This window comes from Neolamprologus multifasciatus, chromosome 7, assembly GCF_963576455.1.
Source record: "Neolamprologus multifasciatus chromosome 7, fNeoMul1.2, whole genome shotgun sequence".
Lineage (NCBI taxonomy): Eukaryota > Metazoa > Chordata > Actinopteri > Cichliformes > Cichlidae > Neolamprologus > Neolamprologus multifasciatus.
This window is the reverse complement of record NC_140445.1, coordinates 5,172,623-5,193,238: the sequence shown is the minus strand read 5'-3', so window position 1 is coordinate 5,193,238 and position 20,616 is coordinate 5,172,623. Positions and strand designations below refer to the sequence as shown.

Sequence of the window (20,616 nt, the reverse complement as noted above, 5' to 3'; positions counted from 1 at the left end):
ATGACATATATGTCTCTTAACTTGGACTTAATAGTAATTCAACATGTAGAGCTATGTTAATATTTACTATAGCAATATAGTTGACTTGTCATTAGCTAATCTGATTCGGATGTTTGCATTATTGTGCCAAACATATTTGTTTTTCCAAGATGAGCTCCATAAATTGTCTATATGCTTCTCTTGTTTGTGTTTTTTTTTTAATCTGTTTATTTATTCACGTCCATCATTATTTCTATAAATAGCCTAAGGAGTTTGGAATGAAGGTGACTAGACTTTCTTTAAGTTGCTAATAATTTAGGGGTTCAACAATTTAAAAATTCTGTTACCTGTGTGGGCATTTCTGAGTTCAGTTGCCAGGGATTCAATCTTTTCTCCATGCTGTTCATCATTTGCTGATATTTAAGAAATCTACTGTTGGTGAGCCTATATTTTGATATGCATTCCTGGAATTAATTGTTTTTAACTGTCTTGAGTAACATGTTTCAGATTTTTTATTCGTTTTTGTGAAATGATGGAAAATTCTGTGTTTTCTTTTTCGGGCAAATATCTGGATTGTCCCACACCTCCAGACTCACAAACCGACCTCTTCTTCCCCTGGGCTTGTGTAGAACTACTAGTAGAATTTTCCAGTCACCCTATGAGCTAAGGGCATGTTCATATGAAAAGAAAATTATTGGCAAGATTTAGGTCAAAGTTACCATGGCAGAGAGTGAAGTACCTTTGGAACACTGAAAACCAGAGTTTAACCCAAATTAACCTCACTAAGTCCATATCCTGCTCGCAAATACAGGTCTCTGGTGTGCTTTTTTGCAACACAGAGTTAGCTGTATACAATACAGCGATATTTCCATTGCAGTAAGAATCCATTAACAAGATTCATTCTTACATAACCTTTCAGAAACCCTGAGAAGACAGAAATGTTTGCAAATGGAAGTCAACCAAATAAAAGCACTGAGTCGATCATAATCGTTATGCTAAACCAACACTGCACACATGTGTGAACAGAAATACAATACTTTGTAAAAAAACAAACATGCCTGCATTTTTGTTCTTTTGTTTGTTTGCTTTCTAAATTGAGCTTATCTTCAAACCCTGCCTGTTGCCAACCAACCAGGTAGATTCCTCAGATTTGGTACTTTAGTACATGTTCAGCTCATTACTCCCTTTCAACAAAAACTGTCTGAAACTGATTGTTTAAAGCAGTCTGATGGTTATGTTTAACATGAACATCCGCCACTTTAACAGCATAAATAATGACAAAAATCACCAAGACAGAAAGTGAAAATCCTAGCAAATTTGCACATTTCAAATGATTTTGATTTTTAATTCCCCACTTCCTCCTTTTGATAATGAAAATAACTTGCTTGGTACCTTAATGGTACTGCACAAAAAAGGGTTCCAGGTTTGACTCCAGGCTGGGGACCTTTATGACTCTGCACATTCTCCCTGTGCATGCATGAATTTTTTTGCATGAAATTTTCTCCAGGTTCTCATTCGTCCTCCCAGAGACATGTGTGTTGGTTAGGTCAGTTGGTTGCTTTATACTGGCCTTAGGAGTGAATGGTTGTCTGTCTCTCTTTGCAAGCCCTGCAGCACACTGGCAACCGGTCATAGGCCTCTCACACTATGCCAGCTGTCACAGTGTCTTCCTTTCTTGTTGCATTTAGTGAAGCAGAAGTTCTTACTTTGCTGCTCTGGCAAAAATGGTAATAACATAAAAATAATTTTTAAAAAATAAGCAAAAATGTGAAAAATAAGCAAAATTTGCTGCATGTTCTCTTCTTGATTATAATAAAACTTTAATAGCTGAAAGTGTTTTCATAAAACTTTGAGATTATTTTGGGATTGTTTTCATTGGGATGAAGAATTAGAAATCTGTATGTTGATGCTCTGTCTCTAGAGCAAAATAAAGTGGAACTTGGGGAAAAGCAATGAAACACTGAAAAAGAGATGCAAACAAGGGATGCACCTGTTTCCTGTAAGACCCAGACTCATATCCTGTTTTCCTTCTCTCTGCAGCTGAAAGAAGAGCTTTTTGGTGACCAGTAAGAGCTGGATGGAGGCGGAGGAGAGACTTTGGGCAATGATGTGGAATTAGTTGTAAAAGTTGCAATAAGGTGTTAAAAAGAGTGCTCTTTCATTCAAATAGGAGACTTCCAGTTTGAAGTGAGCCAGCACTGTTATTGGTTATATGGCTCTTTGTTACTTTGTCACTGCATTCCCCAAAAAACAATGGTCTAAGACCCTGTTTTGTGAATGGACCTGTTGGCCCATCCTTAATAATTTCAACATCTATTGGTGAGATTTCCACAAGATGCTGCACATACGCCCATGGAAACAGATTGCATTTAACAGGGTTGTATAAACACTAAGGTACTACTTTATTTATGTTGACTCTTTATAAAAAGCAAACAGATTGCAATATTGAAGCACAAAGCCAGAAATTACAGATTAAATTAAAGTTAAGGCAGAAACAAAACTTCTTAATTTCAGCTTCTCCCAAAGGGGTCGCCATTCTGGACCATCTGCCTCTATCTCAATCTAGCGCTACGATCCTCCTCTCTCATACCAACCCTTACACATCCTCCTTCATTACATCCATTAACCTGCTTTCGAATTTCCCGCTTTTTTTCTGACCTGGCAGCTCCATACTTAACATCATTTGCCCAATCAGCTATTCCTCTCCTGCACATGTGCAAACCATCCCAGCCTCACTTACTTTGTCTCCAAAGCATTCAACCTGAACTTTCCTTCTGATGTGCTCATTTCTAATCTTGTCCCTCCCGATCACTCCCATCTTAACATCTTCAGCTCCACTCCTGTCTTTGTGTTAGTACCACTGTCTCCAACCCCTACCTCATACCAGCTCCCACTACCACCTCTTCTGTTACAAATCACCCAACACTCTTCATCGCCGCTTGTGTGCACTGTCTGCTGCTTTGGCTGGTCGATCCCAGGTATTTTAAATTTACTTTGTCCATCACCACTCCAAACAAGAAGATGCTCACAGCCGATCCCTGATGTACTTCCACCCCGACCTTGAATCCAGCTGTCACTCCTACTGCATGCCTCAACACTTGTGCGTTTTCTTCCTACAGGTCCGTCCTTACAGACTTCTCTGTCAGTCTTGACTTCCTCATGCAGCACCGCAGTTCCTCTCTTGGGACTCTACCCCTATCTCTCCATAGTTACTGCAGCTCTGCACGTCACCCTTGAACTTGAAATTGGATTTCTCTATTCTTCAGGAATCCTCTGACCAAAATTATGTTAATCAATCTGTTTAAAAGAAGCCATCTCTCCTAAAGATCTTCATATTTCACAGACATGCCATCTGAACCACCAATATGTGAAATCTGCACTTCCTGACTCACTTTCCTCCATCCATCCTCCTCTCTTTCTCATTTTCATCATTCATTAGCTCCTCAAAGTACTCCTTCCATCTTCTCAGCACACTCTCTTCACTTGTTAGTACATTATTGTCTAATTTAAGTAATTGCCTGACAGAAATCAACAAATGGTTAAATGACAATTTCTTCCAACTAAACTCTAATAAAACAGAAAAACTCTAATTATTGCTCCAGACCACATGGTCCCAGAAATCAGGCAGCATATCAGCTTCTTAGACCCTTATGTAAAATCAAGCCTTAGAAATCTCGGTGTCGTATTTGACAGCTCGATGTCGCTCGTGCAGCTGGTCCGAAACTGTTTTTATCATTTACGGAATATCTCTAAACTCAGACTAATGGTATCAAAGCTTGAACTTGAGATGATTATTCATGCTTTTATTTCTTCTCGTTTAGACTATTGTAATGGCCTTTTTACTTCCATCCATCCATCTTCCTCCGCTTTATCCGGGGCCGGGTCGCGGGGGCAGCAGCCTAAGCAAAGAGGCCCAGACCTCCCTCTCCCCAGCCACCTCCTCCAGCTCGTCCGGGGGAACACCAAGGCGTTCCCAGGCCAGCCGAGAGATATAATCTCTCCAGCGTGTCCTGGGTCTGCCCCGGGGCCTCCTCCCGGTGGGACATGCCTGGAACACCTCACCCAGGAGGCATCCTCGTCAGATGCCCGAACCACCTCAGCTGGCTCCTTTCAATGTGGAGCAGCAGCGGCTCTACTCTGAGCCCCTCCCGGATGGCCGAACTTCTCACCCTATCTCTAAGGGAGAGGCCAGCCACCCTTCGGAGGAAGCTCATTTCCGCCGCTTGTATCCGCGATCTCGTCCTTTCAGGCAGAGCCCCTGGTGTTGATGAGGTCCGCCCCGAGTTCCTGAAGCCTCTGGACGTTGTAGGGCTGTCCTGGTTGACACGCCTCTGCAATGTTGCGTGGAGATCAGGGGCAGTACCCGTGGATTGGCAGACCGGGATGGTGGTCCCCATCTTTAAGAAGGGTGTGTTCCACCTACAGGGGGATCACACTCCTCAGCCTCCCCGGGAAAGTCTATGCCAGGGTGCTGGAAAGGAGAGTTCGTCCGCTAGTCGAACCTCTGATACAGGAGGAACAATGCGGTTTTTGTCCTGGTCGCGGAACACTGGACCAGCTCTTCATCCTCTCGAGGATACTTGAGGGTGCATGGGAGTTTGCCCAACCAGTCTACATGTGTTTTGTGGACTTGGAGAAGGCATTCGACCGTGTCCCTCGGGGTGTCCTGTGGGAGGTGTTGCGGGAGTATGGGGTGTCTGGCCCATTGCTACGGGCCATTCGATCCCTATACAACCGTTGCAAGAGCTTGGTTCGCATTGCCGGCAATAAGTCGGACTCGTTCCTGGTGGGTGATGGGCTCTGCCAGGGCTGCCCTTTGTCACCGGTTCTGTTCATAATTTTTATGGACAGGATTTCTAGGCGCAGCCAAGTGGCGGAGGGCTTTCACTTCGGTGGCCTCAGAATCTCATCTCTGATCTTTGCGGATGATGTGGTTCTGTTGGCTTCATCGGGTGAGGGCCTCCAGCTCGCACTGGAGCGGTTCGCAGCCGAGTGTGAAGCAGCGGGAATGAGGATCAGCACCTCCAAATCTGAGGCCATGGTTCTCAGCCGGAAAAGGGTGGAGTGTCCACTCCGGGTCGGGGATGAGTTCCTGCCCCAAGTGGAGGAGTTCAAGTATCTCGGGGTCTTGTTCACGAGTGATGGGAGAAGGGAGCCGGAGATCGACAGATGGATTGGGGCTGCAGCTGCAGTAATGCGGACGCTGCACCGGTCCGTCATGGTGAAGAGGGAGCTGAGTGTAAAAGCGAAGCTCTCAATTTACCGGTCGATCTACGTCCCTACCCTCACCTATGGCCACGAGCTGTGGGTAGTGACCGAAAGGACGAGATCGCCTTTTTACTTGTTTTAACAAATCAGCCTTAAATCGTCTTCAGACAGTGCAGAATGCTGCAGCAGGCAGCAAGAGAAGATCACATATCACTCCAGTCTTGGCCTCCCTTCACTGGTTGCCTGTAAATTTTAGGTTTCATTTTCAGTTCTAACCTTTAGGGCCCTACACGGTCAGGCTCCTCAATATTTATCTGACCTGCTGAAACCACATACATCTTCTCGGGCTTTAAGGTCATTAGATCAGAGACTGCTGGTGGTACCGCGCACTCGTTTTAAAACTCGTGGTGATCGGGCCTTTCAGACTGTGGCACCACGGTTGTGGTGTCTCTTCGCTGCACGGACTCCATTGATTCTTTTAAGAAACAGCTGAAGACATTTTTATTTAGAAAAGCTTTTGATTCATTTCTTCTTATGCTGTTTTTATAGTTTTATTGTTTTACATTGTTTTATTTACTGTTATATTGTTTTTATATTCCCATTTCCTGTGTTGTAAAGCACTTTGTGATTTTTATCTGTGAAAAGCGCTATATAAATAAATTTTACTTACTTACTTACTTATGATCTCTATCCTAAACCACCCTAACTCAGTACACATCCTTTCCAGCTCAGTGTCTGTGCCGAGTCCTTTCCTTAGTGCCCAGCCTCACATGCAATGCCCATAAGCCTTTATCCTTTGGCACCCTCTCTCTTTGCCTTACACCTTCCCTCTCAGCACTCCTGCCAACTTTCTTCATCTCCTTGACTATCCCACTTTTCTTTGCTAACGTCTTCCTTTAAATATGTTCCTGTACTTTGTCGGTGCATAGAAAGTCACAAATCATCAGCATAATGAATGAAATAATAAAAAGCAAAAATTGTGAGGCTGTGAGGACAGCAGTCCAGTTAAGCTACCCTCTTCTGGGACCTAAACAGGCATCCTAGTCAGAAAAACGCACCCATTTGATTTTTTTAAGGCTTTAAGTTAGGAATGTGGCCTCTTTGATCGTCAGGTATAATATTCTTTATGTTTGTGGTGTTGTGAATGAATCCATATGAAACATTAACCAAATATAGCAGCAGCGTGTCCTTTCTGTGTCCCTTGGGTAAAGTTTAGTTGATAATAAAACACCTTTTCTTTTCTTGGTTAAGAGCATGCAGCACATTTATGATAAACATAATGACATCAACAGGAAGTGAGCCAAGACTTTATATGTTCAGATAATCTGACCTTGAGAACAAATAAAAGGTAGTACCTGCTGTTATGATCCAATGTTGTCAGTGTTTGTTTTATGTGTGACTCCTCCCACCAGAGGATGGCTGTGGGGTTTTTCCCTTTTCTCTCTTAGGAGGTGGACACCTGGGCGTGCCTGCTGAGTAGTTGGGTGGAGTCTCTTCCTGTCCTTGGATTGGATGATTGGCTAATCACCTCCAGTACTTAACTACTGGATGAAAGCCACCTGGTTCCCTCTCTCCTAACCTCCACCATCCAACAAAGAGCGTGTGTTTTTGATTCGTTGCTGTGTAGAGTGTCTGTGCCCAGTGATTTGCAAGTATAACCCTGTGTGTGTGTGTCTGGTGTTAGTATCTGAGAAGCCATTTTTGTTGATTAAGTTTTCTCCTGTTTTTCATTTAGAAGGTTAGGTATGTGAATTGTCTTTTGTTTGGTTTTCATTTTGTGTAGGAAAGCGTAGGGACCATTAGGGAGTTTTGTTTGTTATTTTTGGCACTGCCCACTGCTGAAGAAAATAAATGGCTGCTTAGCACTTTAAAAAGATATTGTTGTTGGTGTTCTTGCTTGGGTGGTGTGTGAGTGGGCCAACGTCTTGTTGCGTTCAATACTCACCTAGACTAAGAACGACAGAACGGTTAAGACGTGATCTTTCTGAGATGAAGTCGCTGAGCTGCTTGGGCGTTACTAAATCGTTTCGTCCAGCACAAACTTTGACTGATCGGTTTCAATGAGCTAATGCTCTGGTACAGGCACAGAACCACACAAACACACATGCACACACATTAAAAAACTTCTCCCTGGAGGATGAGTCACAGGGAGGAAGAGAGTGCAGGCTATACACCCAAAGTCAAAATGAAGTAACAGAGCCTGCTAACAGTGTGAAAGATGCAGTACTGTGCAAATGTCTCGAGCCACCCTTTGTTTCTGCGTATTTTCTTTCCAATGGGCCAGATTTTCTTGTAATGTGTAAAAGTGTTCTTAAGCATTCAGGAAATACTTTTTTTTTTTAAATCCACTGAACACCAATCTGTAAATCATTCAACCATCAAAAGCCTCCTAGCTCAGTCTCTTGATGTGTGGAAACCAGCGTGGTTTCCAGTGTGTAGAAATCAGTGTGTGTAGAAACCAGTGTGGTTACTACACATAACAGACAACTTAGCAAAGAACCAATTTTAAATTGTATCTTTAGGCATTTTGTTACTAGCAGTGTATCTCAGAAAACATCATTTGTTGCCTTTTATATGAAAAATGCCCAAAATAACACAGTTTGATGGACATGAAACGGTGTTTCTGCACCTGTATCATTAAAAGTTTTAAGGAACCTGGACAAGTGCACGAGGGTTATCTGAAAATGTTGTCCTTAAAAAAATGGGGGTAACAGACATCAGAGACAGAGGTAATCAGAGGTCAATTGATCCAATTCATCTACTGTTTACTGAAGCCTGATCAGGAAGACTTCTCTGCATTGAATCATATCTGTTATTAACCTCTGTCTCTCTTCCACAGCATGTCTTTTATCCTGTCTTCCTTCTCTCTTCCCAACCGGTCGCAGCAGATGGCCCCGCCCCTCCCTGAGCCTGGTTCTTCCGGAGGTTTCTTCCTGTTAAAAGGGAGTTTTTCCTTCCCACTGTCGCCAAAGTGTTTGCTCATAGAGGGTCATATGATTGTTGGGTTTTTCTCTGTATCTATGAAGCGCCTTGAGGCGACTTTTGTTGTGATTTGGCGCTATATAAATAAAATTGAATTGAATTGAATTCTCTCAATGCTGTCAAGAAGCCAAACTATCTATATCATAGGTGTCAAACTCTGGCCCGCGGGCCAAATTTGGCCCGTATCCTAATTACATTTGGCCCGCAAAGCCATACAAAATTACTATTAGAGCTGGCCTGCCAGTATTATACAGTTCACGTATTGCTAATACTACAATTCCCAGAATGCTCTGTTGGTGTTTTGGCGCGTCAGTCATGACAGGACCCATTAGCACCCTCTCCTCTGTTGACCATATTCATAGCAACCATGCAAATACTGCCATGCTACCTATCCCAAAATGGCAAAAAGAAAGGCAGAAAACAGGAGCTTTCTGGACAGGTGAGAGAATATGATGAAAATTTGATAAATGATAAAATGATCAAATTTAATTCAAAAGGCTGCAAATACAATTTTTATTTAAGAAATGAATTCCACTGATGTGTTATTTAATTGGAATTTCGATTTTGCATGTGTGCAATATTAAGTTATATATACGTTTATATAAGTTATATATATTGTTTAGCATTAAGATTTGCTTGTTCCATATTCAGTTTTTCAGCTAAACTTGTTTGAGTCCATAAGAAAAGATTCCTTATTATATTTGGAAGAAGATTTTTTTTCAATGAATATTAATGTTAGCCCGCGACTTTGATCCAGTTTTGAATTTTGGCCCACTGTGTATTTGAGTTTGACACTCCTGATCTATATGATTGGTTTAAAAAGTTGTCATACTAAATATTGATTTTCAAACTTAGATTTATACAGACTCTATTTTTGCCTCATAATCTGTATTTCCATGTATGTTTGCAGATGTATCAATAAATCGCTGCTCCAATTTCCCATTTTCTTATCAACAAATAAAGAAATGGGGGGTGTTTCATGAATTTTGCAATTAACAGTAAGAACTTGGTGACATGTTAAAAGGCTTGAAAGTGAAGTTGGCCATTCTAAACCACTCTGCTCACAGCCTGCTGGCTGTCCATGTTGTACGCACACTGAATAAAAACATCTGCTGTTTGTGCAAAGCCCTGAATGGCCAAAAGGGGAAAGACACAGAGGAGCTTGGACTGCTACAAAAACATCGGTCAAGCCAACCAGCAACACACACACTGCTCCTCCTCCTCCTCCAAGCACCAAAGCTTAAAGGACATGTGTAATAAAACATGAAATGCTTGTCACCTTTTTATTTCCAAGAGTAAATGTTAATGAGAAACTGGTTTGTGCACCACCAGGAATGCTTCCTAACACACAAAGAAAAATTCTTCTGTCCTAATCTTGAGGATTAGGGCTGTGTCCTGACTGGACAACTCCAAGACATGGAGAGAATCATCCTTCAGCCAGTTCGAGCTGTGTTGGCTATTTGCTCTGCCTAAATATTCTGATGATAGGATCGGTTAACCATTAATTCTTTTGAACCTCATGATTAACATTATCTCATTTTCTCACACTTAGTTCCTTCTGGTATTTCGCATGCTAGGATTGCACATTAATGATCTCTGGTTACTGGCAGGCCTCCATTAGCTCAGTTGTTGTGAACTCCTTTGAAGTGCTTTCACAATTAGATCATTGGTTATTAACCCTATGATATAAAGTGTCTTAAGATGAATATTGTTGTGATTTGGGGTTATGGCTTCGTGAAAAAGTCACAAAACATTAAAAAAAACAATAGAAAAAGTCTGAATACTTAAAAAAAAACAGGTTTTAGTTTTCATTTCTTAGGAAATCATCACACACATGTTATGGTTAAAGCAGACACACATAGTTAAAACTGTAAAAAATATTTATTATCCATTATGCCACAACACAAAAGGCTGATTCTGCCACATACACTCACACGATAGCACAAACTCTTCTCATATCTCCTAAACAGTTGCTAGAAAACAGCAGCAGAAAGAAAAAGATCCACTTTTCAGAGAAACAACTATTCAGCTTTATTAGAGGAGGTTGCTCCATTGCTCCTCAGGTGGTAAAGAAAAAAGAAATAAAATTTGAAAATCTTCAAGATTTGCTACATGGGATTTCATTCATACAGAAACTCCGTTTCTCACAAAAAATATCTCCAAACTCCTAACTTCAACAGACAGTTTGTTTTTAACACTGCCACGCCCACGGATGTTCGAGATAACAGGACATCTGTGAGTCGTACACCTTCAGTGCGCTTTATCGCATAGAGGCAGCTGTTGAGTTGTGCCAGCACAGGTCAATCAGCACTACGTGCACTGTTGTCTCTGCACAAAGGAAGGAACCTTGAATGAGTCTAACCTTTCAGACACTACTTTTTGTGTTTTAAGTTCCTGCGTGCAACAAAAGACAGACTGATTCTGCTTTCTAGCAAATATCAAAGCAGTTTTAAAATATAATGTGCAGCAGTGTGACTGGTTGTACTGGTGTTACGAGGATGCTGCCTGGTCCTAATGTGTGAATGCGTTTCAGATCACCAAAGCAGGTTTTCTGGACGATGATGGGGCAGCACTTACTGCTAACTGTAAACCTGAGTTAACACACGCGAGGCAACAGCAGCAGGAAGTTTAAAGAGGAACAAGGAAAAAGAAGATTGTGGGCAGGCTGAATAAGGAGGTCGAAGCACTACCATCATGACATGTGGGGTTTTCCCACTGGGACTGGGACAGTTGTCAGAACCTGGTTCTGGAAAACGAATCTCTGGATGCGTTCAAAGACCCAGAGGAAGATGAGGAGGATGCTGACATATTGAATCCAGGCAAATTTGATGGTTTCCCAGAAGCCGGGGCGATAGGTGGAGGGAGAAGTCAAGGCAGAAACAATGACAAAATTTAGACACCACACCCCAAAATCAGGGGTGTCAAACATTAGAATCAGAATCAGCCCAACAAAGACTCCAGTATGGGCCTCTGGACTACTTTGGCAGATGTGAATGCAACGGCACACATTTTTAATTTTTAACTGTATTTTGGCACAGTTTACAGCTTCTGCTACTACCAATGACCTTTTTTAAGGTCATTCACACTACACCAAATGCCATCCATCCATCCACTTCCGCTTATCCTTTTCAGGGTCGCGGGGGGCGCTGGAGCCTATCCCAGCTGTCATAGGGCGAGAGGCAGGGTACACCCTGGACAGGTCGCCAGTCTGTCGCAGGGCCAACACACAGAGACAGACAACCATTCGCACTCACTTTCACTCGCACATTCACACCTAGTGGCAATTTGGATTATCCAATTAACCTATCCCCACAAGTTGCATGTCTTTGGACAGCATTTGGACATTTAATACACCAAATGAATTAAATAAAATACACAAACAATTAAATGACAGAATTTTTTTTTCAGGATAATTACATGTTAGAACAATGAACTACCAGAACTTTTTCTTTTAACTTTTACACATCTGTTTCTCTACTGTGCAGAAAAATGACGTAAATGTAATGTTGTAATTGCACTTCTTATTCTTATATTAAGACATCTCCAGGATTAAATGTGCAGTTAAACCTCTGTACAGTGACAGAAAGGGGAGTCTAACACCTCTGGCCCACTTAACGTCGGAGCGTGGGCTGTATGTGGCCCACTGTATAATGTGACTGTATTATGTTACTATGCTGTTTCTTGTTTTTTTGCTGCTGGCCTCTGTGAGCTAACAAACAAATTTTGTTGTATAACTACAATGACAAAAAAGTTCTTTAAATTACTTAAGTCACTTTAATGATTTTTAAGTCACTTAAGTCAGTTTAATGATTTTTTTTTTTAAAGTCACTTAAGTCACTTTAATGAGTTTAACATCCGTGCTCTAAATTTTCTGTACTCATGTTTTACAAGTTTCTGAATTTTAACTGACTTTTCTTTCACCCAAAGCCTCATAGCAAAGTTTAGCATGTGAATAAGTAAAGCACGGAATGGGACAAAGAAAATCACATCCCAGTCTCCTGACATAAAATGTTAACATCATGCAAAAGGAGCTGAATTACCAACTAAATTAAAGCACTTAGTTAATTAAGCTCCTGCATGTTATTCTAACTCACCACATTCATTTTACTTACTTTTTCTGACGCAGTGATTTTGCAGAATTATTTTACAGTGCTTTGAACAACAAAGCTATGTGACGCCTGATTGAGTAAAGAGGAAATAATATTAGATTTTCCAGAGAATAAACATTCAGAGGTTTGTTGCTACAGCCTCCCTTTACCTCGAATGACTAACTTTCATGTCATGACTTCTGATATAAGTTAATGTTTTCCAGTTTTATGCATGTACAGCACTGCTATGGAAAACATGTCCAATAAAAGTCTACTTACATGAGATAAAGTTTACTCATAAACCTCTTTTTTATTATGAAATGTTTCTGGGCTTCTGGAGACATGGAGCTAACATATACTGACAGAATGTTTACTTAAATTATTTATAATTATTTTTTACATTACGAGGTTTCAAAAATGTCCAAATGAAGGATCGCCCCCAAATGAGTTCAAGGTTTTTATAGAGGTAGTGTTTGAGATCTCTCTTTATCGCTTCATGTATCAGAAAATACACAATGAAATTCATATTCTAAAGCCAAAAAGACCATGCAAATCATCACGATACAGGCAGGAATAAAACAGGGAACGCTGGTGTATGCAAATGATGAGTATGTCGGAGTGTAATAAAACAACTGTTAAAGCTTTGTATTGGAAAATGACAGTAATTTACATACATGTGCATCACCAGAGGTGTAAAACGAGCATCTCAGTGTGTGTTCTGGACATTTCCTTTGTATTACCATCTCAAAAGCCTGTCAGAGGACTGACAAGACTATATAAAATACCTCGGAAGCTCAAAATTGAGCAGTGCATGAAAAAAAACATGCTTTGCCTGTAGCGTCCCACCTTAAATAAACCTTATCCATAGAAAGTATTCAAAGATATATTTTTTTGAAGGTTACGCTATGTGAAAACAAACATGTCCATTTTAATGTATTTATCAAAAGGATATCTGATGACCTCCACAGGGTAGCGGATTTCAGCTTTAAGCTCAAAGGGAGCAGCAGCAGCTCGTCCTATAGTCCACACGGGGATTGGGCAGGACAGCACTGTGGTCACTGTGGCAGGAAAAAAAAATACACATTTGCAAAATTTGACTAAATTTACATCAAACCGAACAAGAGCAGCGCCTTTGTCAACTCACAGTTTCTGTTCTGGTAGCTCCTGATTATGTTCTCGAGGTCATACGTGCTCGCAAAAGGGCTGGAGCCATCGATCACCGACACCTTAGCATCAACGTGGAGGAAGAGAAAACATAGCACATTAACGTATAATCATCCCCCACAGTGTGTATTAACACTGACACAGCAAACATGCATGGTGTACTGCAAATATATTTTTATACGGGGTTATTGCGATGGCTAAAATCACTAGCTGAATTACTCTGATATTGAAGTAAACTTTAGATAAATACTTCAGGAGTATTTTATGCAGATTTGTTTTGTTTTATGTGGAGTTACATTTGCTGTGGATGTCTAAGTCACACATATTCTAAAAAATGACACCATATGGATGCAAATTTGGGCAGGTGCTTCTCTGACACCATCATGTATACACCCAGTTTAAAAGCACGTTCAGTGGGCTGTTACAGTGGTAGTGAGTGCTTAACAAACACACGCCTTTACAGAAGACAGAAAAGATAAGAAGCTACTGTTCTGCTGTGAATGACCCTTCTTGTAAAGCACGACACTTGGGATGTGGTTGGTGTGTTTAATTTAACATTAGCAAACATTGTTAGCAAACCAAACACATGCATACGACAATGACACTAACCACTGAAGCACGAACCTTTTGGATATCAGATCTTAAAAGTGCCTTTCTGCTCCGCTCCAGGCTCAGAATGTGGCAGCAAAGCACTCATCTACTCTAAAGGGTGTAGCGAGAGAAAAAGGTGGTGATCCCGTGTCCTCTTACATTATAAATATTGTAGAGCCCCCTGTGAGGCAAAGGCGTTCTCTGCTGCAGCCTCAGGTCTCCGCTGATGAACAGCTTAGCTCCGGGGACAGAAGAGGAGTGCTGCATGTATGCCAGACTCTGCATCACCACGGTGGACATCCGCTGGGAAAACAACAACAACAACAAATATTACGCTCTGCTTTAGCTGAACCACCAGCCGTAGACTGTCCTAAAGGCCCTGCTGTGGTGCTGTCACACCGAAGGCCACATTTTATTATTTACAGCACTTTGAAATACCTGTTATTAAACAGGTAACATTTATTAACTGTCTGGAAAAATGTGTTTACACATGTAATAATTGGGGCCCGAGCACTAAAAGTGTGAAGTTATTGTATCTGCTCTGTTGTTTATCAATATTCAGGCAAATGAATCGCCTATTTGAGGCTCAAAAACTCGTGAAATTGTGCATACGCCTCAGATCTGCTGAAAATTTACATAAAATTGACATATTTCACCAATTTAGCGTTTCAAAATGGCTCTAGAGCGCCACCGATGCTGGCTATTAAGAAGTACTACAGACACATAGCTGAGCTACATGAGTCAAATTTGGTAAACATGCATAACATGAAACAAACAAAACGTCCAGGGGCCCATTGACCTAAACCTAACAGGAAGTCAGCCATTTTTAATTTAAAGTGGAATTTTGCAGCAATTTCGTCCATTTTCAGGCCTCGTACGTTAGCTAACTCCTCCCAGGGTTTTTATCAGATCTACATGAGCTTTGGTGAGTACAATCTAAAGGCTTCAGTGATGTTAAATTGCGAAGCTTTTGAATTTTCACGAAAAGGCGTGGTCCTGGCGGCACGCTAATTTTCACTCATTCGCCACAGGACACGATATTGTCAAATCTCAGCTAAACATCGTCCAGTATGTCCCAAACTTCACAGCCTCGATGCGAGTCTAGAGACATCTGTGTGCCAATATTAGGTCACACTTATGGCGCCACCTAGTGGAGACAGAAAATACACAGTAGGTTATTTCCTGTCTTCACTTGTGCTTCAACCGCTGTGTCCCATTTCAGGGTCTGCACGCTTGAAGTACGCGCACTACGCGCACTACGTACGGTACGTACTATAAGTACGAGAAGTGCGGAAGTGAGAGGCGTGTGAAATGGGACGGTATATGCTTCGTCGCGCTGTTCAGGTTGCCTAGCAACCATGATACTAACCGCAAGACACGTTACATACAGCTTTGTTTGACAGAAATGAAGGAGAAAATTGTTTTGTTGGTCATTCATTTTTGTCATGACATCACTTTGATTAGTTGAGTATCTGAGGCTGAGACCACAGGACTGTAAAACATGATTGTTGGGCTTCATTTCTGTACTGAACAGTTATTTAAGATTAGCTAGTAAATAATAATTAGTTAATGTTGTTCATGAGACTAAAGTCAACTCACTATGGTAATGTAAATATAATATGGCCAATATTATAGTATTGTCAGATTATTATGATATATATATATATATATATATATATATACATATATATATATATATATATATATATACTGACTTTCAGCTTGTTGTGTTTGTGGATATATGACTGACTTTAATTATCCATAAAATCATCAGATTCTCTGTAAGATTGAGGTCGACTATATGTATATTTAGAAGTAGAGGCTTTAAAACCAAGTTAACGCTGGAAGTACAAACATCACTAATGTCACATAACTTTGCCGACATGTGGCCAACAGCAATGTTTTAATGTTCTTCGTTATTAAACATTCGCACATAAATAAGTGACATAATATTCAGTACTTACTTTTGACAGTTCACTCTTGGCCGCTCCCTTCTGCCGTATTTTGTGGCAAAATTATCCACACCCACCGCCGCGCTATGAATTGTGGGATATATGGGACCACAAAGCGTGCGGTTGAAGCACCGGACCACGCTTGATATTTGGGGAAATCGACGGCGCATTCGGAGTATGCATTTGAAGTACACTTCGAATTGGGACAGCCGTCGTCGCCTGGCGGTGACGTAACCGTACTTAAAATGCGTACTTCAAGCGTGCAGACCCTGAATTGGGACACAGCTAACGTCTGATATGCTTCAGAGATCATTAGATGGTATTCTCCATCGCCACCTAGTGGGCATAGGTGTCCAGCATGGCTCAACCGCAGCGCACCTGGATATAAGCCAGGGTGCGGGGGCCCTCTCATCGCTGCTTGCAGCTTTAATTCTATTTTTAGCAGGCAGAGTGAGAGAAATATTGACATTTAAAACTGCTTAAAAGGCTTTTAAAAAATCCCCCAAAGCTATTAAAACTGATAAAAATCACATGGTGATCTGTGCCTCTTAGTTCCAGCCCCACCATTACCTCACAAGTTTTATTATTATTATTAGTTTCGTAAGTGAAAGAAATAAACTTTTTATGGCTCCTTCTCAGGTTTAAAGTTAGCAGAAAGCCTTGTCTGATTAAAAGGTGTGTCCTACAGAGGAAAGGTCAAACCTAAACTATCTAAAGTCAGTAACGTGGACCTCTTGGCCATCTTATTGCTGTTGGTGCCTTTTTGGAGCATCTTTAGTGGTGAACCGTGTTATTTATGGCCCAATGTGCAACCTTTAATTTGCACTAACTAGCTTAACAGATTCATGGAGTGTCTGTGCGAGTGGGTAATGCTGTGGGATACATACAAAGAGCTGGTAGCTGAAGGTGAGCAGCAGCTGAATGCTGTACACCTGCTCATTGGGTTTCAGAGGAAGCTGCAGCTGAAAGACCAGGAGGTCCAGTTTCCCATCCTGGTTCTGGTCCTCTTCTCTCACCTGCAAAGTGCAGTCACAGAAGAAGAAAGCAGACTCTACTGTTATTAAAAGTAAATAAAATCATATCTGTCCACTGTTCAGTATAAACAGTAACAAACATGATGTTTATTATGCAGGAACGGACACTTTTTTAAACCAGGGCTTGTTACTTAATACGTTTTCCAGCTTTTCAATGACAGTAAACTCAAACTGCTCACTGAGCAACTGGACTACAAGGAAAAATAACATAATTGACATTTCTAATATATCACACACAGTGAAATCATTAATTATTGTATGGAATAAGAAAATCAAAGTAATTGCCACGTGAGGCCTTTCAGTACAATGCAGACTTACCTAATGTTTTTGTACATTTATTACAAGTTCGTATTGGAGCTGAAAAATATTAAACCAATACATAAATGCCAAAATATGCAGCTATTCTATAGTGACTGATTTTGTGAGGCAGTTTTGTATCAACATGGGGACACCAAATATTGATATTGCATTAAATAAATGTAATAATTACTAAAAACAAGAACAAGAAGCTGCATCTCATGCACCACCATCCTGAGATAAACGAGCAAAATTTACATTTAACTGGCCCACCTGAAAAACATTGCTTCACTGGACACACTCGCCTTAACAAAGCTGCCTCCTAATTCAAAGCAAGCTAACGGCTCAGCCACATAAATGAAATTCAACAGTAACCTTGTGACATTGACAAAAACTCCCCACAGCACTAAATGGGAGTGTATGGAGACTCCCTTACTCTTTGAGAAGGCCCCAAAAGGGAATCAGTGGAACTGCATGTTTTGGCCTTAACTTCATTTCTCAGCCCCATAAGTTGCTGCTTGGGTCCTACTGATGAAAAACACTGATGCACTCACTAACAGCCACTTTGGTCACAAGCACCATTCACAAATACACAGAATGAGCACGAAAATGAAGCTTACACCACGGCCAAGTTTCTTACTTCTAAATTCTGATTTCAGCATAAACTCTAATCACCTGTCTAATCTCATCTAATCCAATCCAGTCATCTGCTCAAAAAAATCAACTGTGAACACAGTGCTTTAGTTCATTACTTAAACATCATGTCTTCTATTAAAACAGGATCGATTCTGCTGTAGTTTGTTACCAGAGAACTTAAGCATCGTGCTGATTTGAGTGGGGTGTTGTGAACACATTCTTACAGTGACAGCAGGAATCCGGAGGTTGGCTCCTAGCATGTTGTTAAGTTGGGGGAAGGTACTCCAGGCGACATATTCTCCCCCAGTACTGGTTGCTGCAACAAGCAGAGTCTGATACTGGAATCTCACAACTGGCTGTTCCTCATAAGTGCTCCTTTTTATCCAAAAACCTAAAATTAAAAACAAGTATGAGAACAAGGAGCAATTACAAACATATGCAAAATAAATCAGACTAACACCCATTTGAAATAAATAAATAAATTGCGGGACCACTCCTTGGAGGTCAAGAGACTGGAGCTGAGATATTTGTGTGGGGAAATCCCAGTAAATTCCGGTAAATCAGCAGTTTCTGAAAGACTCAAATCAGCCGGTCTGGCTCCAACAACCATGCTGTATTCAAAGTCAGTGAAGATAATACTAAATTTCCTTTCTTAAATGATTCTCATTTAGAAAACAGAAGCAGCTTGATGATGTCACTGAAGGCTTCTGTTTTCAACTCTGTTGTCATTTTACACATGGACACCACCAACCACTCGTTTATCAGTTGTAATAATAAACGTGAAAATAATTAGAACCTGTGATGCAATCAAACAACCACGTACAATGCTTTCTATGTGTTTTCTGTTTAAAGCAGACATGAATTAAGCGTTTTAACATATGTTTCACAGTCATACGAGAGCAATAAGAGAAACAGGGAGCCTGTGATTCCTGACAGAGATAAATGAAGTCTGATAGTGCAAAATGAATCTTAATAGGTGTATAAAAGCTTCAATCGGGAGTTTTATAAATGTAATTTAAAACTTCGTGGCTTGTCCCATGCTTTGATACCTAGCAGACTTGGGAGAATAGAGGAAGTGCCACTGGATTTTGCTTTACCAGCTAACATTATTATTTATGAAAATTCCATGGCGTGGCGCAACCCGGGTGTTTTTCCACGAGTGACGTGCAAACAAATATTTTGCTTCTATTAGCGTGGCATGTGTGGCTGTTAAAGGGTGTAGTTTTTAGAGCGCATGTAGAGTTTCTGGACCGTAAATGTACCTTGGCTCCTGTAAGCAACCAGCAGAGGCGGGATGTAGGTGAGGCACAGAACCACAACCAGGAACAACGTGGCTTTCGTGCACACGCTCGTTTTGTACCGAATCAAAGCCGGGTGAGAGTACACCTCATAGAAAGCCATAAGTGTGCTGGAGGTATAAACAGCTCAGTCTTCCAGATAGCAAAGATGCTAAACCGACGGAAAGCCCTCGGAGGATCAGCGTGGGCAAACCGACAATAAAATGCTAAGCAAGCACAAATTATCCCTTAGTCATCTAACCGCTTCCGTAATGAAGTGACTCTAGTAGGGCACTGGTCAAAAACACAGTGAATTAACATGCTATTTATGTTAGCACCAAGTACCGCGCCATGTTCCTTCCTAGCTTAGCGTCTGGCGGTTACCATGGCTGCCAGTGTTCGCGTTTGTGCTGCATTCACGCGATACCAGCACGGTGAGGAGCACCCTTAGCAGAGGTTTTTTTTTTCAATCTTTTTGAGGATAGGGGGGTCTCTGATTATTTTTTAGTTTCTCTTTGAGGCAGTTTTGTGTCTCTTACTTTGTGCCTTGGTCATTTTGCATCTTGTCAATTTGCACCCGTTTCAGGCCACTTCCTGTATTTGCCTATGTTTTCAGTTGGGTATGTCTGCAAACACGTGTCTGTTGGGTTTTTTCTATCACTTTCTGTTCATTTTGCATTTTCCCTTTACATGCCAATCTAAATATTATTTATTTTTCACTATGACGTCACATAATGAAATTCTGTGTGGTAGTTTTCATCTTAAAATAAGACATTAATTGCTACATAATATATAATTGTACACAATAGAAAATAAATAATCATTAAAGATAATTTTGTGTTTATTATTATTATTATTATTATTATTATTATTATTATTATTATGGATGGTTGGATGGGTTCATTATGCATTAACACCGATGTCAAATTCATTTTACATTGTGGCCCACATGCAGACCACTTTGATCTTAAGTGGGCCAGATGAGTGAAACTCTGTTTATTGTCATTGACCAGAGGTTTAACTGCACATTTAAAGTCCAAATCGGTTTTTCTACATGATAACGTTTTTTTTTTTTTTTACTGTAGTTAGTGAAAAAGTAACACCAGCCTTAATGATTCTGGGCTTATATTGTAAAAAAAAATACATGTGTAAAATTAGAGAAGCAATTCTGCTATCTCATTGCCCAGACTGTTCTGTAATTATATAACAGAAAGTTTTAGTTGTTAATCTTTTATTTTATTTTTTGTCTGTGGACTTTTTGCAAATCAATAAATTGCTCTAGTAGAGCATCATTTAATTGCTTATTTGTTACTTAATTACTTTGTTATGAAGGGCTATGAGGTGGGAAAAGCTGTAAAAGGTATGAAAATACAGTTAAAAGTCCAATATTTGTCATCTTTCACATTTT

The 20,616-nt window shown here is 40.7% G+C and overlaps 1 protein-coding gene across 1 annotated transcript; it reads right to left on the bottom strand.

The window, feature by feature from the left end:
* Positions 1-9,026: 9,026 nt before the first annotated feature.
* Positions 9,027-19,619, bottom strand: tmem231 (transmembrane protein 231). Its single transcript, XM_085168695.1, has 7 exons — positions 19,194-19,619; positions 18,156-18,322; positions 16,852-16,980; positions 14,172-14,315; positions 13,402-13,483; positions 13,210-13,315; positions 9,027-11,024 (listed from the first exon to the last, which is right to left on the bottom strand). Exons 1-7 carry the CDS (start codon positions 19,330-19,332, stop codon positions 10,862-10,864), a joined length of 930 nt encoding a protein of 309 aa, XP_085024821.1. The 5' UTR covers positions 19,333-19,619; the 3' UTR covers positions 9,027-10,861.
* Between the last annotated feature and the right edge of the window lie 997 nt (positions 19,620-20,616).

Coding starts and splice junctions, on each gene's coding strand:
- tmem231 (XM_085168695.1), bottom strand. CDS start 19,332: ATGGCTTTCTATGAGGTGTACTCTCACCCGGCTTTGATTCGGTACAAA. Junction 18,323..19,193: donor GGTTGCTTACAGGAGCCAAG/GTACATTTACGG, acceptor TTTTAATTTTAG/GTTTTTGGATAAAAAGGAGC. Junction 13,484..14,171: donor GGCTCTACAATATTTATAAT/GTAAGAGGACAC, acceptor GTTGATGCTAAG/GTGTCGGTGATCGATGGCTC.